Source organism: Hippoglossus stenolepis, chromosome 5, assembly GCF_022539355.2.
Source record: "Hippoglossus stenolepis isolate QCI-W04-F060 chromosome 5, HSTE1.2, whole genome shotgun sequence".
In the NCBI taxonomy this organism is placed as follows: Eukaryota; Metazoa; Chordata; class Actinopteri; order Pleuronectiformes; family Pleuronectidae; genus Hippoglossus; species Hippoglossus stenolepis.
The window spans coordinates 9283495-9308827 of NC_061487.1; the positions used below are offsets into that span (position 1 = coordinate 9283495).

Genomic DNA, 25333 nt, shown 5'->3' on the forward strand with positions numbered 1-25333 from the left:
CTGAGCGGTGCTGCAGCATCGTCGTTGTCCCGCGTCACGTGACCTGTTGCCCGTCCCCGCGGTGTGTGTGCAGCAGGGACAGCTCACTCACACGTTCAGAGGAGGAGGAGAGAGGAGACACACACACACACACACACACATCTCTAGAGGGGAGCCAGAGAGAAAAGACGAGGAGGAGAAGAAGAAGAGGTTGACTTGTTGAATCCTCCATCATGGCGCTGAGGGACGAGCTGCTGAAGTCGATCTGGCACGCGTTCACTGCTCTGGACGTGGACCAGAGCGGGAAAGTCTCCAAATCTCAGCTGAAGGTAAAAAAAAAACAACACTCAACAATAGTTTCATTATCTTCCTGTGAGAGTCTGAAGTGAGCGCACACACCTCCTCTCCCCGTCATTAACACTACTACCTGTTAGCACAGAGTGTTGAACCCAGACTGCGGCTCCTCACCTGCCGATCATCTCCCGCTGATCGCTTATTAGAAACTTCAGCAACTTCCGGGAGAAAACCCACCACAATAAAACCACAAACCAATGCACGTGTCGAATCAAAAGGTATTAAATGAAGTGGTTATATTGGTTTAGAAGTCACTGTGGTGCCACTGGGACTGACACAAGCATCAGTCTGGGACACACAGAAGGAATGAGCAGGTGTTGTAAAGTGATGCTGGATTGGGATCATTACTCTAGTGCTCAAATTAAAGGTCCTCTGTGTTAAAATTGAACTTTCCCTGAGAGATAGTCTCAGCATTATTACACTAAAATGATATTAAACCTCTGTGTCGTTAGGTGTGTTCTGCCTGTAAACATCTTAATCCGTATTCATGTCCGATGTTTCACGGTTCAATGCATTGTTCACTGGAGGAGAGCTGGGTCAGTCAGTGGAAAAACCCAGATGAAACCACAGCTCAGCGAATCAAAACTAAACTTTTTTAAGTTTCCGGAAGATAACTCGACATGTATACAACTTTAAGACATGCCCACATATCCCCAGGTCTGTTAACGCTGCAGTGTGCCAGCCAGACATTGTTCCCAAGCTGGAAATATAAACAATAAAGGTCAGGGTTTCAGGTCAGCAGTGTCTGAATCTCAAGAGAAGAGCTTTCACTTGCCTCGGTAGACCAGAATGCAATGCAGCTTGTTGTTGTAAGAGGTGAATCCCTTTCTCTTTTCTGACCCAACACCCTCTTTCCAAAGCATCCTCTATGTGTACATGTTTAAGCACCATCTGAATGCAGCAGGGTGGCAAAAGATGATCTGTGAAACAAAGGAAATCAACAGCTTAAGAAAAAAGATACATTTGTCAATAACTGTACTAGTTTCAAAAGTTACTCCTGACATGTGTTGGTCATCACAGAATGAAGCAAGCAGTAGATCCTGGAGTCGGATTCTCACAAATACAATATACATGTCAAAGTCTAGCTACGAGCCAAGAGGAGCAATACACACAGTTCATGAAAGCTGTGTAACAAGTAGAGGTGAAATATCTAGTCAATCAACAGGAAATTAATTGCTATCTATGGTTACTGTTTGAGGCGAAATGGCCTAAACCTCTGGTTCCAGTTTATTAAACAGGAATATTTGCAGATTTGATTTGTCTTTTATGATGAAGTAGTGCACCTGCAACATTGAATAACGTATAGAATAACAATTTAAGTTTCTAATCTCAATTTATTGCACCTCAAGCGATTCTTGTTTTAGTTGAATTATTTGATTTAATTTATTAATTTTCTTTAAATCTAAATTATATTCCCATAGGCTATTACTTTAGCTCTTGCTTTGGCTATCTGGCAAATTTGACTCTTTCTTATTTGTGTTTTCTTGGTGTCTCTGAATGTTTTATGTTCTGTACTCAACTATATTGTAAATTAGGTCTCTACCTCATAGAGTTAAGAGGTTGATTGAATGAATGAAAAAAGTAGTCCATTTTAATATCTTCGAGCTTTGGACTAAACCAGACACCTAAAGACATCATGTTGGACCTTAGGAAATTGAAATGGGCCTTTCTCATTGTTCTGAGAAATCTGCAAATATCCTCATGTTAGAGCTTCTCAAATAGGAGGAGTCGCTGATTTTCTCTGCTTTTATTTTGTGAACTAAATATTTTGAAGGCCTGAGCACTAACAGTGTGAGGACCCTGTTGGGATTGCTCCGATTATTGGGTTTTGAATTCTTAGTTGCACTGATCGATCTAATAGAAGATATCACATTGTGCTCAAGGACACTGTGATGGACATTTCCTGTTTTATATATATAGACAATTGACCTAATAAATGAGCAACTTCTATAAACACGAAGTTCGAACCTAAGTCTTTTCCCATCATTCCAGGTGCTGTCCCACAACTTGTGCACAGTGATGAAGATCCCACACGACCCCGTGGCCCTGGAGGAGCATTTTAAAGACGATGACGAGGGTCCCGTTTCCACCCAGGGGTACATGCCGTACCTGAACAAGTTCATCCTGGATAAGGTCAGTCCACAACAATGATTGTCACTGGAGAACCCATTGTGTCGCACATCTGGACACAGGCGGCGGATGAAACTAAAATGTTTGTATTTAAAGCAAGCAAGTAAAACTAGAGTATAATATAATATTACCAGTTTTGTGTTGATGCAAGACATTATATTTAACCTTATTTAGTTGATTCATAAAGTCAGCAAATATGGATGTGAAACAGCTAAAGTTCATTAAGGACATACTGGTTCAGGGTTAACATTTAGAAACCGCTGTTGCTCTCACTATGGCTTTTCTGTGGGGAGTGTGTCATGTTTTTTTTATCACCATTGCAGTGTGCTATAAGATACTCTTCATCTATGGGAAATGAGACATTATCATGAGAACTTCAACGGACTTGACAGCAGACCTGAAAAGGGATGTGGCACGAAGTTCAAGGGTTTGATTTCCAGTTAGGCCCATTTATTTAATTTCCATTCAGATTTATCTGAAACAACATCCTCTGACTGTCTCGCTGCCAAATCCAGATAAGGCAGCTTGTTGTTGTTCTAATCCTCTGAGTGGACCTCAGTAGTTTGTGCCATCTCAGTGTGGATTGTGGCTAGTATGTGATCGTTGTGTTATTGTTTCTTTCATTCAGTTAAGATGATATTTTTTATATCTTATTTAATAATGCAGCAAATTTTGTTAGACTGTAAAAATCCATTGATTGACACATAGCATTTATATATTGTGCTGTGTCACAGTGTTATTTCTGTCATTGTACTGAGCTCAAACAGCAACACAGCACCAGTCATTGAACACTAAGTCGATTCATTCAGCTGTCTGTCTATCCCTCCGTCTGTCCCTCCCTCCGTCTGTCCCTCCCTCCGTCTGTCCCTCCCTCCGTCCGTCCCTCAGTGATGATGTTATAACGGGTCACAGCATGAGTGGAACGCTGGTGATTGTTGTTCTAGGCATCATGACAAGAGAAAAGGCCTTTCATTTTGTGATGTCATAAGTAGCCTGGAACTTTCGCTGGCTGTCTGGTGTTCTTGCAGTATGATGTCATGATGATGGTCTATGGGTGTTGCCGTGGTGAAAGGTTTGGAATTCTGTTGTGTCATAAAAACTCTCCTAAAGGTCAAAGAACCTTTGACCTCTGGTTGGATCAGCGTGTCTGCCCAGGTCTTTACAAGTCTTAAAGTGGAGTCACTCTCCTCAGCACAAAGGCCGTTTAGGTATGAAAAAGTCTTGAATTGAATTGACAACAGTCTTGAATATCTTCTCTTGCTTTGTTCGTTCATCAATCCGAAGAAATCAGCCCAATCTTCACATTTTGTTGCTAACATTTCTCATTTGTTTCGCTTGAATGTCTGAAATGATTTTGTAATGATGGACTATTCGATTAACTGACTAAATGTGGCAGCTCTAAAAAGAGTTAATCATCATATCTTGTGTTTTTCCTTCATACTGTCGCATGTTTGTTGGTTCCTAAATTGGACTCGCTGAGCCCTGAAGAAATGCAGCATACCTATTTTCTGAACTCCTATGATAAGTTGATTATTGTTTAATTTGTTTTTATGGTATTTCCATGGTCTGTAGTCATTAAGTTCATTAGTTGAATGATGCTTGGATTACTCCATGGGGTAATTAAAATTACTTTTACAGGGGTTATTGGATAGATATGATGAAAATTGAAATATATTGATTTAATTCATATTCAACTCTTGCAACATAGATCTAAAACTGTAAATGATGGATAAATGATGTGCTAGTGTCCTTATTTAAAAATATTGAATTCATGAGTTTTATGTTAAGAAAAAGCAAAAACAAAGTTTTACCTAAAATCACACTAATTTTGTTTCAATGAATCTATTCATCTCTCCGTCATCTGTTGTGTTAGTCTTTGTGCTGCTGTAAAGTTTCATGTGGACTCTGTTACTCTGAAGGGATTGTAACAAATCTGTCAAGGTTAAGGCCGGCGCTGGTGCCACTGTTGTTGCTGAAATCACTGAGGCAGGCTGCTTTTGTTGAGGGTTGTGATGACATATGTCTTGTGCATGATTTGGCCATTTGACTAAAATTCACATGAGAGTATAAAATACAGTAATGTGCATAGGATCTAAATTTGACTGGACAGTGTGAGTTTGTAATGTTTGGTTTGAAAAGGTAACGTCTCTGGGAAACAGGCACTCTTTTCTTCTAGTAAATGAACTTCTGGAGTTAGCTTCAGGAAAGGAGAAGTGACTTCATGAGCAGATGTTAATACCCCCCCACCCTCCCATTGAAGTGGTGGTGACCTCTCAGTGGAGAGCAAGGGCGTCGGCTGGTACATTCAGCTGCTCTCACTCCTGAGGAAACTCCACCCGCTCTCACACACTGGGAGACTGTGTACATGTATGCATGTATGTATGAGTTGTTGTGTATGCACATGTTTGTGTTGTCACCAGAAACCTGAAAAGCAGGACAACAACAACCTATTTTACACACTGATAAAGTTGATGGTCAAGAAAAATGTAAACGTAGGAATACTCTTAAGTTATGTGTATGTTAATAATTCATCTTGAATGTCATCAAATGGAAAAAAAGACACAAAATGACCACATAAGGAGATGCAAAACAAATATAAAGAGATGGAAACTATAAAAATACACAAAGTGAGTCAAAACGGACACAAAGTGACTCGAAAGCTTTTCAATGGAAGAATGGCAAATGTCATAGTGCTGTACCATTATTGCCACAGTACAAAGGGAAAGCAGGAAAACATGTCCTGAGCATTTACCTGGTCATTTGACTCACCTGCAAAGTGACTCAAAAACAGACCACAGAGACACAAAATGACTGCTAAAAGACATCACAACCATAGAGACAAATACACACTAATCAGCTATAGAAAATTCTAAGACAGCTGAAAGTGACACGACATGACCACAAAGACGAGTACAAAGAAATTCAAAACTAGCCCAAAGAGACAGAAAACGACTGCACGGGCACAGAAACAAAACTAATGAAACAAAACAAATACACACTACAAAATGATGCAAAACAGCTGATAAGAGTCACAATCATTTCATAGTTGATAGAGGCATAAAATAATCACAAAGAGACACAATTATCTTTAAAAGACATTTTCTGATTTTGGTTCTGGTGGTCTTTCTTCTTTGTAGAGAGGACATTTTACATGTCTGTGTCCAGGGTTGTTTTGCCTCATTTGTCTACGTGTGTGTGTGTGTGTGTCATCCTCGTCTTCTCTGACCCAGTCAGTGACAATGCAGAAGTAAATAAATTGCACACCCCTGACATTTCTTCTTAGCAAAGTACAAAAACAATGAGAACTGTGTCAGTGCGGTGAAACCTGACACTGAAATACCAAAGAAAGAAGAGACAGCGGTGACGTTGAAGCTCAGAACTCACCACTTTGTGGTTCATTGGAGTGAAACATTCCTCAGAAGCAAGTGTTCCTCTTAACCCTGAACCATCCAGAGTGTGTCTGTGTGTCTGAGTGTCATTTTTGGCTGTAATTATTCCTCCGGTCCACACTGACTGTAACAGAAATCCTCTCTAATGCTATTCCATTGAAAGTCCTAATTCAGTGCAAAAAATTATTAAAGCTAATATGAGGCTTCAGGAGGCTTAATGACTTTTTAATCACATTATGTTTGTCGTAATGTTTTCATGGACAGTGTTTCCGCGCTGAGCTGCTGTGGTGCGACATATGGGAGGACATTTCACGTTAATAACACAAAAATTGTAAGATGACAACATGATGTGACAAACACACAATTCTTAAAACAGCTTAAGATACACTTAAGGTTTTTACACAGAACTGGTGGATTGTAAGATGACTAATACACTAATACTTGTTTAGTTAGTTTATGAATTCATCTTTACACTACCCAAAACAAATTGTGTACCATTGTTTTTAACCGTCATGAGTATAGACTGTATAAAAAGGTTGAAGATGACTGCTCCCAAGCTTAAGTGTCTGAAGCCAAAGTGTCTCGCCACCTAGTGGCTGGCTGCAGTATCCGCCATAAAGCCTGATCCCTCCATGTTAGTGGATTGGACATGGACCAAACCTAAAGTACATATCAAATACATTTTTCTTTCATTTTAGATAATTCTTATCACACTGATGTTTGTTTAAGAAGCATACATTTTCCTAGTAAGTTTGGTCTCTCTTAATTATTTGATGCTATAAAAACGGATCGCGATCGAGACTGACTCGCGATTGGTCGAGATATCAATGGCTTCAATCTCCTGATCTCCACCAAGCAGACTCTGGCTCCAAATGCACAAGATTCCAACGTTGATATCCATTATATTTTGGCCTCACTTCAGGATAGTGAGAGGAAGTGGAGATGTGTTGTCCATGTTAATATACAGTTCATGGTCATGACCAAGAAATATACAGGGGAGGACATTTTGCAGTTGTTGCAACTCTGTTGGACCAACTCACAGAAAGGTGAACTGATTCAACCAATATCTCGGCTATGTCAGTTTTTATTTTGATTTGAGATATCGCCACATCAAGCATAAAGAGGAAAGAGGAAGAGGAAGAAGCCAAAAAAACCTGCTAGATAAACTTCAAAAATGTGAACTTTTAACATCATGTCACCGTGATTACATAACACCATTCTCCTTGTATCTGTGTTTGAAAGATTTTTACATTCTTTGTCATTTTCACTCCTCTTTTTTATTTGTGGGGTGCTTTCCTTTTGAGTTCAAGTTTGGTACAGTGACGATGCTCAACCACATGCACACTGTCCTGATCGCGCTGACGTTTGAAGGAATAGATAAACTCAAAGAGTCCTAACTGTAAGAAGATTTCATAGTTCAAATATTTCATATTTACACCATCCAGGTTTGTAAAACCTGCTCTGCTGGTAAGAAACACTTTTCCACCTACACATTGTGCAAGAATGGGTGAATTAGTTTCATTGTTCTTACCGGACATTTAGAAATAAAGTTTTGAAACCCTGAAGTCTCAACACATTGACCACACAGTTGTAAGGTTTTTGGTACGGATGAACCTCCCAGCTAACACCTGCAGTGCGTGTGATCATTTTGTGCTCTGGAGTATTAAAAACCTATCATTTCCTCTTTTTAAATGACTTAAATATGTCATCTTCTAACCTCCACTGAATACTGGTCCTGTCCCTTGTGGTGAATATTTCATTTGCAGCAACCCCCTTGATCAAATAGCAGGAAGTCTTGTTTAACTGTTAACAAGCTGTGTAATTGTCCCTGCTTCACTCCTGTGGACTTTCTGTGAGAGCTGAAAAATGCTGCTGCTCATTAAGCTGGAGTTTGGCTCCTGAATCCTAATGGACATGTGGAGCTGAGGGCAGGCAGCACTGACAAGGCTCTTATTGTTGAAGTGTAGAGACCGAGAGACTGATGGACGGAGCGAGAGGAGGAATAGAAAAAGATAGAGACCGAGAGTCACCGAGCCATGAGGACAAAGACCAACACGATGAGCATGACACAAAGAGTTGCTCTTCCATAACAAACTCTGCTTTCACAGCATCATGCCGTTCCCCTCGTCTGTGTGCTGACTCACTCAGAACCACAAGTCTAAAACGGGCAGCAGGACGATGCACACAAGTCACCACCTGAACACAAGTTTTTTTCAGTCAGATTTTGAAATATGATAACTTGATATTCATCATAGGAGAAACGCTGTCTTGATGGTTCTAGAGGTGGCTATAGAAATAGTCCAGTGCAGTTTTTACCATTGTTTTCTAATGTAACAGGTTGATGGAAATATGTTACAATATCATTACACACTGACAAAAAGACATATATGGAAAGTTTAAACAACCTTAGTACAACATAAAAAGAATACCTCTCAACTGATTTGCTTAACCCTAACCCAGTTTATTGGTCCAACAGCAACAACCTTCCTATCAATCGTATCTCCACTGAGGTTATAATGTTTTGTTGTTGTTGAAACTGATGTATAGAGGTTTTGATGCAAGTCTATCATTATTTTAGGCGAAGTAATTTGTGCTGCAGTTAAACTGTGTTGTATTTACTGAGAGACGTTTCTCTCTTAGCATGTGAGCTCTGAGGAAAGTGAGGACTATCAGGAACATACTGAGCCTGTGGACGCACAGTAGTATATTATGTTGGAGGAAGTGATTGGTGTTTCCATTAGAAAAGGCTGTAGCATGTTCTCTTGAATACAAACTTTTTTCAAAGGGGAGGGAGCTATGGAGATTCTGGGTGGAGTATCACTTTAACATCCAGCCCAGGTTTCCACAAAGGCACTTGCCCTAAATTAGGACAATAGAAAGTTACATCAGATCCTGTGCTGCCTTAGAATAGTCCACACCACTTCACTGCAGTCATTCACGAGGACTGAATGTCTGCCTCAGCACAGAAAATGAACAGAATTAAACATAATGCATCATAGTACAAAGTTTATTTTGAAATCTCTGTTTTTTTTCCCAGTGGAAAAGCTCTGAGCTGTTTTTCATGTGATGTCACAGCTCAGTTTGTGTGATATAAACACAAGAATCACTTTATCAACATCAGCAATTTATTTGACTCAAGATTCACTTATTGTTTTTGGATTTTTTTGTTACCTTCAACCTAAAGACTTCATCAGCAGAAGGGATTTTAATGCAAGATCAGAAGCTGTTGTATACCAAATGAAAATGAACCTTTCAGTTGTTACTCCCACTACTACTGATGATGGTGATAATATGGCGAGCCTCAGTTCCACTAGCTTGAGGATCTCAGTGCAATCTCTTCCGCATTACTTTCATCTACCTGTGGTTTACTTTCTATGTTGTAAAACAAAGTGGTATCCGTTATATCATTTTCTTCTGGAACAGAACTATAAAGTTCTAGTCTCACATTGGCTCTAGTTACATATCACAATATGACAACATGGTGTTTTGTTTGAATGTTTTCTAATGGCTTACAACTAATCTATAAAGAAATGTCAAACGATGATGAGCCTTTGTGAAGCCATTTACTAAAGGTTCAGTTAAGTCCATAACATGATCAGAAATACATTAACAGTGGCAGGATACTGACAGAATCACCGACAGGTCTTTACATCTTGTGTCTGTGTTGTGTGGTTATATTAGTTTGAATCTATTTACAATACATTCCTGTTATTTTATCTGATAAAGCTAATATAAGTTTATTTAGAGTTGTTAATATCAGGAGTGTCACAGTCACAGTTAACATGTGAGTGATGTTTTCATACAGGTTCATGTTATTGCTGCTGTAACTGTTGTTATCTTTATTGTGTTCTTTTCTGTGCGGAGATTACGAAACCAGGTTTTGCTTCGCAGGCTGCTCAGACCACAATGAAATGCCATCACCACATTTCTCACAAAGTCTATGCAAATAGTGGTTTTTGAAAAGAAAAACTTCAGTCCACGTTTTTCAAGTTGTTTTTCGGGGTTAGCTGGTGACTTTTTTTTTTGTTTTTTTTTAAAGGGACAGCGGCCAAGAGTCTCCATGGAGACACTACTGTTCACCAGCTCGAGGAAAACACTTCCACTCCACCGCACCAGTTGTACCTTTTCAAGAGCTTTCCTCTTATTTGCTCTGGAATCTGATCCTTAGAGGGTTTTTGTTTTAACAGACCCCTTTTCTCACTTGTTTGGCAGTTTTCTGTTGGGTTTGTGTTTTCCCTCTGGGAATGAAAAGTACTTTGAATATATTCAAATGACAGATGGGGTTAAATCCTTGGTCAATTTATAGAGGTGTGAAGTAATGAAGTACAAATAAGGGAACGAAGTACAAATAAGGGGGAACCTTTAATCACATATCAGATCTTGTTGAATAGATTATTCAAGTTGATATCTTCACTGGTGGACATTGTATAATTTGTTAAGAACAAAATGACGGTCAATGGAAATCAAAATCTTCAACCCATTGAGGGCTGAATTCAAAACCACACCGAAAATCTAAGTAAAAAATTGAAACCCAACTTGGGTCAATTTCATCACAGAAACTCATCATGTGACTCAGTAGTGTGTATGGCCCCTGTGTGCCTTTATGCACTCCTGGCAATGTCTGGTCATGCTCCTGATGAGTCGGCAGATGGTCTCCTGGGTAATCTCCTCCTAGACCTGCATCAGTGAGCTCCTGGAGAGTCTGTGGAGGTACTTGGTGGTGTCGTATGCACCAATACATAACGTCCCATAGCTGCTCAATTGGATTTAGGTCAGGGGAACGTGAGGGCCAGTAAATGGCATCAATGCCTTCGTCATCCAGGAACTGCCTCATCACTCTGGCCACTGCATTGTCCTGCACCAGGAGGAACCCAGGGCCCACTGCACCAGCGGTCAGGGGACCGTTGGCTACGACATGGAGGTCTGTGAATCCCTTCAAGGATATACTTCCTCAGACCATCACTGACCCACCAGCAAACCGGTCATGCTGGATGATGTTACAGGTAGCATAAGGTTCACCACGGCGTCTTCAGACTCTTTCACGCCTGTCACATGTTCTGCTGCTGGGTTGATGCCCTTCTACGGGCCTGTCCAGCTCTCCTCGTGTAATGGCCGGTCTCCTGGTATCTCCTCCATGCTCGTGAGACTGTGCTGGGAGACACAGCAAACCTTCTTGCGACCACACGTATGGATGTTCCATCCTGGAGGAGCTGGGCTACCTGTGCAACCTAATCGGGCTGCAGATATCGCCTCATTCTACCAGTACACCAGCAGATCACAAAACTAGAGAGGAATCAGTCAGGAAGGATAAGTAGAGAGTAATTGTCTGTGGTCACCACATGTAAAACCATTTCCCTCTTTGGGCAGATGTCTTGCCTCTGCCTCCATTGAACCTGTTGACATTTTCATTTGCACCAAAGCAGGTGAAATTGATTCGTTGATCACTTGTGCTTCCTAAATGGACAGATTGATATCCCGAAGTTTAACTGTCATAGTGTGACGGTTAAGTGTTCCCTTCATTTTTTTGGGGCAGTGTTTTAATAAGTCTCTCCTTTTTTTCATCTGTTGTGTCGAACATGAATCCCCAGCTCACCACATCCCTTGTGCTCTGCTGCAGGTGACTGATAACTTTGACCGTCAGGACTTCAACAAAATGTGCTGGACTCTGAGCTCCAGGAAAAACCTGCAACAGAGTCAGCTGCTCATCTCCAACGACGACGCCTTTAAGATTTGGTGCATCTTCAACTTCCTGTCTGAGGACAGCTATCCGCTGACAATCGTCACCGAAGAGGTGAGTGTCCATCACCCCAAATCTTTTAAATATCATGTAAGACAAGAGAGGGAAATTAAATCTCCAAGCGGTCAAAGTTTTTGACTTTTAGATTGAACAATAACCTAAAAAAATCGAATCCTAAAGAAACGATTACATTTTCTGCTGATTGACTAATTAATGGATGGACTAATTGTTTCAGGTCTAACTCAGTAACCCGTTTAAAGTTCTGTCGTAACAAGTGAAGAGATCAAGAGAGAAGATAAACTTCCAAAAGTGTAGAATTAGAAAAGAAAATCAAGTTATTTAAAACACTTCTCCTCTGTAACCGTCTACTCGATCCCCATGTGGGAAAAACACTTTTTTAAAGAAATGGTTCCTTGCCTGTCTAAATGGGGGAAGTTATGATGTCAATCGAGTCACGCTAACCAGTATTAGTCTGATAACTTCCCACTTCTCTCGTTGCTCATTTAAATGAAAATATCACACAGGCCAGACATGAATTCAGAGCTGGAGTTGAGTTGTACTTGTGTCGATGTGTTTTTTCACTGCTTCGGTTAAGAGAAAAGGAAGTTTCCAGCTTCCTGTTCTATTACAAAAGCTGGACGATTTATTGTTGGGTACTACAAACATCAGAGCTGAATCACTGGAAGATTGTTTGCAGAAGCAAGTTGTATGCCGCAATAAGCCCTTGTCCAGATGAATTGTGGGAAACATACAGGACAGGCATCTTTGATTATAAACAGCTGTATCGTTTCAAAGAAAAATCTGAACAATCATATTGTTTTTTTTTATGTCAAATAAAATGTGACCATTTTGTATGATAATATTTCAAGGTCCTGTATTTGTCTCTGCGCCCAGATCGAATACTTCCTGCGTAAGCTGACGGAGGCGATGGGGGGCAGCTGGGTGGAGGAGCGGTTCGAGGACTACAAGCTGCAGCTGGACTCAAAGCAGCAGTGTCTGAACGCCTGGGAGCTCATCAGCCTGGTGGGTTCGGGTCACTTCAGTAAAGCCATTGACCGGCAGACGCTCTCCATGGGCATCACGGAGGTCTACCAGGAGCTCATCCTGGATGTGCTCAAACAGGTGAGCCGCAGCAGCCCTGCACAGACTGAGCTCGGATCATTCAGTCTTTATACGTGACGAACAAGGCTTTGATTTCACACAGGAGTGGATTTATTGTAGAATTGTTGTATTAGATTGCACTAGTTTGTTCATAACCATGATCACACACACAGCAGTTTGTTTGGACTCATCCCACTGTTCTGCTCCTGTCCAGCATCATACAGAGAATCCAGCCATTAAATTACCAGTAGATGACAAACCTCTAATTGTTGGTGTAAATGACCCCTGTTTCTCTCTGCAGGGCTTTATGTTGAAGAAAGGTCACAAGAGGAAGAACTGGACGGAGCGCTGGTTCATGCTGGAGCCAAACTCCATGTCCTACTACGTTGGCGAGGACCTGGCTGATAAGAAAGGAAACATCTTATTGGATGGAAACTGCAGTGTGGAGGCAAGAACCTACTGTTTCTCATGGGATTTATTCTTGATCTTGTGCATTTTAAAAGCACAGCTGAAAGCTCTGTGGAAATGATCTATACTCTTCATGTTTGCACACATTAGTCTATTTATCTTAATCTATTTTGTATCCATTCAGCCTTTACCAGACAAAGAGGGAAAGAAGTGCCTCTTCATCATCAGGTCGTCACTGAAAAGCTTTGAGATCAATGCGTCGGACAAGAAGAAGAGACAGGAGTGGATGCATGGTGAGTAGAGATGAGACTTATTCCAAAACTAAAAAACACCGACATTGTTTTTTTCATTACTCATCTGATAATCAGCATTTCCTGTAACTCTGCTGACATGGTGACTTCATTATCTCTCAGTCACTCCACACTGCTGAAAGAGAGTATTTTTAGCAAAGCTGCATTTCTCTGATGGTGACAAGTTGAGAATATTTCATTGACCTCAGTAGAAAACTGAGATATAAATTGATAATAAAATAAGATAAAGTATCAGATCAGGGTTGGAATATTTGAAACTAAAGCCTGAGTTGTTCTTCATTACATAATCCCTCTTAGAAAATGATTGGGTTATCTGCTGATTTCTTTCTATCATTTATTATATACAGTATAATGTCAAATAAATTGTGACGTATGCACTTTTGCAGAACTCAAGATGACGTCTACAATGTCTGGTTTTACGTAAACAACTTTAGACAGTGAAAGAAAAAAATCAGCAGAGCAAATGCACACATGTGAGAGGCTGCAAGATTTAAAATATATGATATCTTTTCTTGAAAGATGTATGAAATCGACGCATTGATTATCAAGATAATTTAACGATAGGGATTATTCTCCATCACAGATTTATTAACCTGAAATCATAAAAATTGTTTATCAATATTATTATTTTTATAACTTGAGTTATTGATAAATGCATAAAATGTCAGAAAATAGCAATAAACTACATAGTAACTCATTCAAACTACGTTTTTTGTCTTAGCAAAAGCCCGAAACCCAAAGATTCTGATTATTATTATAAAAAACTGGTGAATCCAGCAAAGAAGCTGCCACCAGAAAAAGAAAAAAAAATCTCTGAAATGATTCTTTTCCTCTCAGCCATTCAGACCTGTGTGAGTCTGCTGCGTCAGGGCCGAAAGGCGCCGCATTGCGAGGCTCGGCTGAAGCGGCGGGAGCTGCGAGTGAAGCAGCAGGCAGAGCAGGAGGACCTGGAGCTGAGGATGAGGGAGCTGCAGACGGCCAATGAGGCCAAACAGCTGGAGCTGGAGAACATGAGGAAGGTGAGGAGACAACCTCAGACACATGTGCACATACTTATGTTCCTCTGTTAATCCAGTTTACTCAGGAAATGTCCGATCCCCCTTTAAAGTATCCAGAATGAAACGTAGTTTAGTGTGTTTCAGTATTTCTTTGGCACAAGGAGGGCAGGACGAAAGAATGGGTCAAATTGGGCTAATGTGGAAGGGTAATAATATGTCTATGAGATGGTTTATCCTCAGTCTGGTCCAGTTCACAGTTTGGCAGGGGGGGTTGTTTGTTGGTTGTTTTTTTTGTTAGTTAGCAGGATTACACAAAAACTATTTGACGGATTTACAAGAAACTTAGTGGACGTACTGTTTGTGGTATAGGTCAGGAAAGAACTCGTTATTATTTGGTGCAGATCCTGATCAGGGGGCTCGTCCAGGATTTTCTTTCACTTTCTTTAACGTTGCAAGGGTGCAAGTACTAAGTGTTTTTTTCCTTAATTTCTCAGAGAATAATTCATGGATCGTGATTTTAAAATATTTGCCATATTAAGATGACTGGTATTTATGAGTGTGTGCAATTTGGTGCAGATCCAAGTAAAACTCTGGATCTACTAAACTGAAATGAGGTTTCACAGGGAGTTTGTTGAGGCTTGGTGGAGGTATGTACTCTCTGTGTGTCATTCTTGTTCTACATTGTTAGTTAGCTCTGTTTCCACTAACTCTTCTATCTGCTGATTTAGTACATTCATGTGCTACTTAATACTGCAGTTCTACCATTAAGTGTTTTGTGAAGCCAGTAATGTTTTTTGACACTTGTCATAAAGGTGTTAGTTATCTCTGAGTTCAGCATTTGTGGTGGTGTTGTACTGACTTGCTTTACACCCTTGTGCCCTGCTCATGTCTGTAAACATGATGGACAAAAGCACAACTCTACTTAAGTATATCCTCAGAAATAAAGTAACTAAAAATTAAACTTTATAAACGAGGCAGAACTGATGGCAGAGCTGTTGAACTGCATGGTTAGTTGGGGCTACTAAATGTACTTTTCTATTTCTAAGAAAAAAACATGTTTAATAGACACTGAAGAGATTAAAAATACTGACAAAGAAAAACCCAGACAAAGATGAGAGGCTTATATAGAAAAACAGCACTGAGTGGACTGGTGATTAAAATACATGTGCAGTAAAACAGGAGGATTGTGCATCAGTGTTAGAGACGGTGATGTGAACACATCTGAAACATCAGAATGGGTTTTGTGTTTAAATATGTGCTCAGCAAAGAAGAAGGAAGTCATTCACTGGAGTAAGTAAGTAAAAAAAACCCTGAGGGATTTCCCCAGAGGAGAATTTTAAACTTATAGTGTAAAGCAGCCGGCTCAGACTGTTTAAAACATTGGAAGGAGAGGCTAACAGATCATGAAGGAAGAGGACTTGTTGTTCTGAATAGTTTCTTAAGCACCACTGACTATAAACCTTTGACAAGGACTTTGTGTAGCTGCTTAAGACAAACCTCTACATAGCTGACTCAGCTCTTTACTGGGAAACAATCTCAGATAAATCCCTGTTCATCCACTGATCTGTGGGTTCTTCTCATCATACTGAATCAGTCACAAAATGAACATCCAACGATGAAGGGTTCTTTCTTTTCTTGTTCCACTAGTTTGTGGCATGTGATTGTAATAGAATATATTGTACTCAGTTACTGTAACATTTTACATGGCATCTGTCCTTTGGAAATACACTAAGGTCAGCTAGAAGGAGCGCATTCCTCTACCAAGGCCCAACAGTTCCCTTGAATTCAATCAAACTGCACCAAATTTCCTGACATCTGTTCCTTAATGTGCCTGATTTTGTTTTTTATCAAGATCCATGAATTATTCTGTGAAAATCTCAAAGAACATCAGTAACAAGTGAACCAGCTTCATAGGACTGAAAACTCAGAGTTAAACCTCAAGTTTCCTCCATAACCACAAACCCTGCTTTGTAGTACAAGCCCCTGATTGTCTTTATAGAAATATGGAGGAGTCTCTCAGGTCAAGTTGTGTTAAAAAAGGAACCCTTCCATTCATATTAATAACTGCAGTGGGTTAACACTGCAGAGTTTCCAGAGAAGAGAACTTCAGAAATAAAATCTGAACATGTGACAGAAACACAACATGAAGGAGCAGCAGCGTCAGGCAGCGAGTTTCCCCTTTAGTCAATCAAATATGTTAAACACAAGTTTCTGTTAGATGACACCAACTGTTGCAGGTATAAGTCATATGTTGTCTAATACCGTAGTTTCTGATGAACTCGTTCTTTCAGAAGAAGGAAATACGACAGATAATAATTCCCATCAGACGTGTGTCAGTGCAGCTGACGTCCTCACAAGTGCAGCTGAACAAAGTGTCGGAGCTGACTGAACAACATTCCTCAGACATAACGTCAAACCTTAAAGTGGCTCAGGCTGAGTCCATCATGTTTGGTGTTCTTATCAATGACACAGTGAATGTATTTTTGGTTAGTATGTATTAGTTGTTTCAGTCACACACTGCTGCAGGTCTATAGGTCACCTAAACATGTATAGAGATCAGCTCCGCAGCCTCATGAATAGTCTGTCACCTGGTGCAGACAGAGGAATGTGGATTGAACTGAGGGGGGGTAAGTTTCCGTAAATCTCCCAAAACCTGAGTCACCATGCAGCCTGTTCACACTGATCAGTCATGATGTGGATTTACCTGATGACGAATACCTGCTTCCTGTTAACACTGTAAAGGGTTCAACAGGAAGTGTCAGTTTCACAAACAGTAGAGAGCTGACGTCGTCAGAGTGGACTGTAGAATCAGAATTAGAATCAGAATCAGTTTTATTGGCAAGTAGGTTTACACATACATGGAATTTGCTGTGGTGTGTTTGTGCAATTATAATTATAGAAAATATAAAAAAATAGGAAACTAAAATTAAATAGAAAAATATAATAGAAAATACTCTAGTTTTACACCTTTAGCTTCAATTATTGATTTATGGTTGTAGATGTCAGAACTTTGAACTAAAGCTGTTTATTTGAGGGTAGTTTTTTTATTTGGTCTATTCACATCATTGTAATATTTGCACTCAACATGTTGACCTCTTCTACATTTTCATCCTATTAAAAAAGCAGATTCTACATTTAGGAGGATCATTATGCTCAGTTAATTGAAATGTGTTTATTATTGAGGCCATACTCAGTGGTGGTGTTGTATATGACTGCACTGAAATGTGTTTCCCATGTCAATGTAGACAAGACCATTTCCCAGGAGGCATCTTTTCAGTTTCCGTTTTTTAGTGTTTACACGTATACACACAAATTAAATTTTTTTCCATCAAGATCCATGAATTATTCCCTGTAGAATCAGAAACTGTCCAAAAACGACCATCTCACAATGTTCTTCTTATGTTCTATTTATGACTTACCTAATAACCCAGGGCTGCCTGTAGAAAACTGTAGAAAACTGTAGAAAACTGTAGAAAACTGTAGAAAACTGTAGAAAAAATGTGTGGTCTGGTTGTGGTGTTTATGTTCTGCAATTATAAACAAGTCTTTGTGATATGAAACTGTTTATGGATGTGGTTGTGTGTGCATCCTTTATACTGTACATTGGACAGTATCTCCACTATTGTCAGGGCCCATTTGAATGATCGTATCGACTCACATTATCCTTCAACTCAACTAAAAACACGAACCCCGCAATTTGGTTCCCAGGTTTCCAGCACATACAGGACATGTTGCAGCATTATGACAAACTAGTCACATCAGAGTTGTGTACAGTAGAGAACAGTGTGTGTTTGTTGGGGACGACGCAGCACAACAATCTGCCATTGAGGTGCAAGTCTCAGTCTCACAGAGCTGATGGCCTCAATGCACAATGGACACACATGCATGGTTACAGAAAGTGATTGGACTCTCTGTCTTGCACACACACACACACACAAATATACAATAGTGACCCCGCCTCTCACACTATACTGCTGTAGTGCAGTCGACACTCAGTTCACAGCTGGATGACACAAGTTAACGTCAGGTTACTGCTTTACTCACTTATATTAGTTTATTATTATTATTATTATTAGTAGTAGTAGTAGTAGTAGTAGTAGTAGTAGTAGTAGTAGTAGTAGTATGCCTGCTACAGGGGGGGTTTGATGTGCTGCTAAATCAGCAAGGTTTTTCACCTAAAGGCCTCCAGAGACTGAATGTCCGCATGTGCTCTTCACACATTGTATCTCATTACTTTTAATTATTTCTGTTATTCAAAGAGACACTCAACAACGCAACGCAGCAAATGAGAAAAAGCACACGGACAAAAAGGGGAAATTCACAAAGCATGAAAGGAAACACCTGCACCTGACTGGCACACAGGAAGACACAGGGTTCATGCTGCACTATTTGTCAGGGGACAAGTGTGTAAAAGGGCTGAGTGTAGTGAAAGGAGCCAACTCTGAAGATATATTTGTCTTTCGAAGATGGCGACTTAGAGTAAACACATACTTAAAGTTTATTTAGCATAATTTCTGTGAGTTTGTAAAGTTGTAGATATTTTAGTCATGTCCCTCACTGTAAGGGTCAGATATCCACAGACAACTTAATGAGTCCTAAATCAAGGTTGCAGGGTTGTAGCAGCAACTAAACATAAATCACAAAATCTGTGAGGTATATCAGTGAGGTATAACAGAAAATTCGATACAATAAAGGATAAAAAATTCATATAATCATGACAAAAAAAGAGAGCAAAGGTTGACCTCTAGCTACATACACACACAGACATTCAGGTGATGTTCATGTGATCTCCATGAGAGAGTAGAGCTCCCAAAGAAAAATAATGCACCTGTAAACGGCCAAAATAGAAACACTTTAAAGGTGTTTTTTATCTGCTGAGAATATTTGACCGTGTATTTTTTTGACTGATCTGTTTTTCTGGTGGCCAGGCTCTGGACGAAGGAGCGGCTCAAGCAGCAGAAGAAGAACGAAGGCGGCTTCAGACCCAAACTGAGCTCCAGGACCGCTACAGGATGGACCTGGAGAGAGAGAAATTGGTACGTGGTCACTCGCCTTCTTCCACAGAGTCATTACCTAAAGGACACGTTTTTTTATGTACATGTATCAGGGTCAGTGAAATGATGAGAGAACAACTTGTAATAGATTTAAACTGATGAAGTGCTACAGCTCATTAAACAAGGTTTCATCAGCGACTTCAAATGTCTAAAAAGAAGTCTAAAATTCAATCATTGGCCTTAGAAGTTCTTAAAATTGTTGATTAAAATGTGTCTTATCATCACAGGCAGGTTTGCATCTGTGTACACTGTGTGTATATGACACACACTATCACACAACCTACATAGGGTGAAATTAAAAGGGTAAGATGAGGAAGGAGGCAGCTGATTTATTACTTTAGGGATCACTTGGTAAATAAAAGTGTTCCCCAGGAGTTATTTATATATTTAATAATAATAATAACATACAAGAAATGCAGCTCAAAGTGCTTTACATCAGTATATAGTTAAAAAACAAAACATGTTTATAAAAATATATTAAAATGTTGTTGTTGGGAACCTCTGATAGACTTGCTGCACATGATGTCAGAGTTCGAGTCAGGACATAATTAACTAGGGAGTCAGCTATGTAACTCAGTCCTCGCCCATTCAGAGCCTGGTATGAGGAGGACATAAAAGTCAATCATGTGTGTAACAGGCAAAAGTTTTCTTTCGGAGGCCTGTACAAAGTGCATTACAGTAATCCATTCGGCTAGAAATTATGGCATGAATCAGCGTTTCAGCATATTTGTGATTTATAAATGGCCGAACCTTTGCTATGTTTCTAAGGTGGAAATATGACGTTGCGGCCACCTTGTTAATGTGGGTTTTAAAACTCAGATCTGAGTCTAAGATAACACCTAGACTTGTCACCCCCCGATTTAATCCAAGGAGTTAGCTGACCCAGATTATTTTCCAGCATTTCTCTTTTTGCTGGTTGAGGTGACTTTGTTTTTGAAGAAAAGGGCCAGCTCTTCACATTTTGATGGAGAGAGCTGCAGGTGGGCGGGGCTAGTGTGAAGGACAAAACGGTGTGATTGAAATGTTCAACCATTTCATTTGTATGGTTCAGTTGATTTTATTATATCACAGAACGTCAGCCTGCTCATCAAGGAGTCTCTGGTCAACCGCAATTTCTCTTTTGGTCTTTGCAATGGTTACGGTGACATCATCAAATACACAGAGATGATCAGAGATCACATGAATATTCAAGTCTCCATTCAGAATTAGCCTGGTGACACCAGGTGACATCAGCTCTGATAGTTCCTTCAGAGATAACTGCTAATACTTTGGTGACCGATATACTGTGATAATTAATACTGATAATTTTGCTTTGAGCTCAACAGCTGAATATTAAAATTCACCCAGATTCAATGTCTAGCTGACTGAGGAAACTCATAGTTTGGAGGACGGATCCTCGGCCATGTTTCAACCAGGAACATACAGTCCAAATTATTATCATTAACCTCTGACTTGGAATGATTTGTTGGCCAAAGATCTGACATCAAGAAGAGCCAACTTCAGCTGTTGTGATTTTAAGACCGGTTTGGAAGCTGGTTGTGTCTGAACATGAACAGTTTTAAGATTACTGAGACAAGTGCCAGCTGGTCTATGATTTCTATGATGTAATTTTGAACCGAATCACCGGCTGCTTGAGGTAACCGGTGTGTTGGAACCATAGACTGTATAGATTGGAACAAGCTGCATGGGGCCGGTCTCAGATTTGTTGGACCTTTTGAGTGGTGATGTTCCTGTTCCTCAATATGGAACAGGAACAATATGAAACAAATTCCTCAATCCTCTAATAAGGATGAAATCTCACCGAGTTTCAGTGTAGGAGCTTTAATCAATTCCCTGATTGGTGATTGGAGTTTATATATATTTCTTTCTTTATATTATTATTTATATTTATTGCATGAATTCCCGGTTAATTACCGCTCTGTTGTTTGGTACCACAGGTACGGCAGCAGATGGAGGAGCAGGTGGCCCAGAAGTCCACTGAGCTGGAGCAGTACCTGCAGCGGGTCAAAGAGCTGGAGGACATGTACAGTCAACTGGAGGACGCTCTGGAGGACGAGAGACGGGCCAGACAGGACGAGGAGGCCGTCCGTAGGCTACAGGCACGGTCAGTCAATGAGGAGTAAAGGTTACGTCAAAAGTCTTTGCAAATATATTAAGCCACTATAGAAAAAGTTTAATTTCTAGAAAAGAAGTCAGGGTTATAATGTGAGACCAACAGAAAAACACCAGCAGTAAATGAATGCACATTTAATGTTATCTCTGTTTAAACCCTCAAATATCAAAATTATCATCGGAATAAAAAAATCCTGGATCCTTCAGATTCTAACAAATGGAAACCAGCAGCAGTTTTCATACCTGTACCGTTCACTGGGATTCAACCCAATAACACTGAACTCTTTGAAGTCTGTTAGTTCATGAACAAACACACACTTAGGGGTGAGGTTAATGTCACATTTTGCAGCACTTGATCATTTGTTCTGTTTTCCTCCTATGATGGTTTATTATTTCAATTTGATATTTACAGTAAACTGTGTGAGACAGGGCTTTAACATAAGGCCGCCTCCAAACTGTCTGCTCCTCTCTTTTATTACACATGCACACACAGCCAGACGTTCAACTTCTACTTCCCTCTCTCCACTATGTTTCCTCCCTTGTCCTTCCTTCCTCTTTGCTGACATTTACTTTCCACCTCACGTTTGACGAAGGAGTAAAGAACATGTTAGCAGCCCTTTATCAACCAGTGTTCACAATAAACAGTCCTTTATCTTCATTTAGACCAGTTGTAGATGCTTCATTAAAACTAACTCTGTGCTAAAAGCCGATTACATATTTACCTTTATTCTCATACTCTTGGGATTAAAGCTAGAGGCAGGGTTCATGGATGTTTCCCCCAGTTTATCTTTTTTCCCTCCTTTCTGATGGTTTCATTTATTTTACTAGGAAACTCAATCGAAGTGTTGACAAGTGTCTTATCAGAAGTGCCAGTGTCAAGATGTCAAGTTAACAAACTCAATAACAGACGCTGTGGTTAGACAGGCACTTGAAACTCCTCACAGAGACTGAGAGGAGACGTTGCACAGTGTAAAGTCGTTAATGTCACAATATACCTGGGCCAACTTCAGCACCACTGTTGTCTTGTCTTTTAAGGATGACAGGAGCTCTAAATTCCTGGCTGCATTTTATAAAAATGGGTTTTATAACAAATATAAAAGTGCAATCTGAATTTAACCATAGTCAATAGTTGCATTAGCACCACCTGCTGACACTTTGTCCAACTACAACAACCTATAACTTGTCTAAAATAGTTGTATTTAATGGACAGAGGAAATATGTCTGTCACACATTTCGTGACATTTGGTACTCACCTTGATATTGTTATTTTAAATGTGTCTATACCTGTTAAAGTTTGTTATATACAGGTAATGTATGCATGTGTCCTCGTTTTACATGATTACACCCCTCAGTGTTTTAAAAGATATTTGTGGAAATGAGAAGCACAACTCTTGTAAATGGCCCATATTGAAAGCATGTGACTTTCCCCTCATCCATGTTAATGTCTGTGTGGAGCAGGTTACTGGAGGAAGAGGCCACAAAGAGGTTAGAGCTGGAGGAGATCCATCTGCGGCAGCAGCGGGCCATCTCGGAGACGGAGGCTGAGAACCAGGAGCTGCAGAGGGAACGTCAGGCTAAAGAGAGCGCCCTGCAGGCTGCGATGACACAACTGGACCACCTGGAGCAAGAGAGGCAGGGTGCCCTGGAGCAGTACCAGGTCAGCTAAGAGACTAATTGTGTCCCAAATCAAATCACTGTAAATAAGATCACAAGCCGTTTTTAGATAGGAGCTGCGGAGGATCTCTGGAGAATTGGGTCGGGACTTTCTCCTCAGTTTTCCTTTCACTCATGCACAACACAGTGGAAGATTCTCTGCTCAGACACATTAACACTGGCAACAAATCCTCCGCAGTATGAGGTGATGATGTATTAATTCCACTTTGGAGATGATGTGTTTTTGTTTAAATCACAAACTTTCTTGATATCTTCGTCAGTGTCTTCTATGGGTGTGACTCCGCCTTGTCATCCTGAGATATCTGTTTCCTTTATGTTAGTATTTTTGCATTTGTCACGTGTTAGAAGCATCATCCACTCCCCCACTCGCTCGCGGTGAATCCTGCAGAGGATCTCCTGCTGTGCGCTCACATCGTGACTCTTTGTGGCCTAATTTGATACTAAAATAAAGATACTCAATACCATACAGGTATAATATATGGTTGCAAGTATTGCTATAACTGTAAAGCCTTATTTAACAGTGACAACAGGTATAAAGAGAAACTCCTATTATTGATGTATTGACATAATAACCATGACCTTATTTTTTTGATCAGTAAGTCTGTCTACATTTATTAGAATATACTGTTTTAGAGTTAGGTACTTTCTTCGTTGGCCACATGGTGTCATTGTTATTGAGACATAATAGAAAATCTAAACAATGTTCCCAAAATACTGTTCTTAAATCTTACAACTACATGCTCTTGTATTTTATAACTTGGTAATAACTGCAGTGTTGTGACTGGTTCTGTGTGTGAGACAGACGGTGATAAAGAAACTGGAGGACGCAGCCAACAACACAAAGACCTGGAAGCACAAGGTGGCTGAACATGAGGGCTTGTTACGGCTCATTCAACCAGGTAACAAACACACACTTTCTGCTTGTATTACTATCTTTGTTAGGTTTGAATGGATCGACCTTTCTCTAAATGGCTATTATGATGGGTCAAGAAGTGTTGATAAAACCAAACACTCCAGGATGTAACCTGGTTCTTCTATTAGATAGAATAGATGTGTTACATACATAACAATAGCTCTGAAATAGCTTCGCTACCGATCTCAGCCAGCCTACAAAACCTTAGTGAACTTTACCTGTAAAACCTTTATATCCTTAATATGTAGTGTAACATATATTTAAATGACCAAGGATTACTGATGTGAGAACACAGCAGGGGATCCCCCACTGGATTCACAGCGAGCGAGTGGGGGGTAGATGACGCTTCTAACGACGCAAAAATGAAAAAGAGAAAACAAATATCTCAGAGAACCTCCCGCTGTGTTGTGCATGTGTGAAAAGCAAACTGCAGGTCACAGCAGCTAGGTTTTCCATTGGCTGGAGGTTTTAATTGAGAGAATGTTGTTTACTACAAAGTAACATGATGACTTTAATATACAGATCTGTTTGTACTTTTGGTAAGAATTTTAAATTAAAACTTTAAATAAAGTCTATTTATGATGTTATTTTGCGTCCTCTGTCCATCAACTCCCTTCAGACCTTTGCAATCTCTTTGGGTTTGTCCCTTAGACTACGGCTAAGTGTCAGCGTAGCTAATATTATCTTAAAGTTTTTACTTTTTTCCTCTTAACACAAGTGATTTGAACTAGTCTCAGGTCTTAGGTGATAATTACATTAATAACCTTACCACCGAGTAAGTTTGAAAGTTCACCTACACCTGCCAACCTAACAGTGTCATATACAAAATGTTCTAGTCCACCTTGAAGGATATATATATTTGCCTCGGGTCAATCATCTCTCGTTCTGCTTTCTTCTCCAGGTTCCAAGGGACAGAGGCTGATCACTAACTGGGGTCCAGCCGCCTTTTCTGACGCAGAGCTCAACCTGAGGGAGAAGAAGTGGCAGGACATGAAGAACCAGACAACACAGGCTCAGTAGAGGCTGAACCTTCAACATGTTGACAACTCAGAGGAGACGAGTGGAGAGACTGCTGGGATATATATGCTGTCTGTGATAAAATATATCTAAGTGGTAACTGGATTTTCACTAAGATTGACAAACATTATTGTGAGAAATATTTTATGTCAAGGA

At 40.0% G+C, this 25333-nt stretch overlaps 1 protein-coding gene across 1 annotated transcript; it reads left to right on the top strand.

Annotated features, from left to right (window-relative positions):
- Window positions 1-25333, top strand: swap70b (switching B cell complex subunit SWAP70b). The gene is made up of 12 exons (XM_035156476.2): window positions 1-308; window positions 2326-2466; window positions 11470-11643; window positions 12484-12711; window positions 12992-13138; window positions 13283-13391; window positions 14247-14428; window positions 19336-19443; window positions 21399-21565; window positions 23032-23230; window positions 24050-24146; window positions 25062-25333. Exons 1-12 carry the CDS (start codon window positions 213-215, stop codon window positions 25178-25180), a joined length of 1767 nt encoding a protein of 588 aa, XP_035012367.1. The 5' UTR covers window positions 1-212; the 3' UTR covers window positions 25181-25333.

Bases quoted from the DNA above. Each gene is read 5' to 3' on its own strand.
- swap70b (XM_035156476.2), top strand. From the start codon at position 213: ATGGCGCTGAGGGACGAGCTGCTGAAGTCGATCTGGCACGCGTTCACT. The intron at 14,429-19,335 runs GTGAGGAGACAA...TCTGGTGGCCAG, and splicing joins AGCTGGAGAACATGAGGAAG to GCTCTGGACGAAGGAGCGGC. The intron at 19,444-21,398 runs GTACGTGGTCAC...TTGGTACCACAG, and splicing joins ACCTGGAGAGAGAGAAATTG to GTACGGCAGCAGATGGAGGA.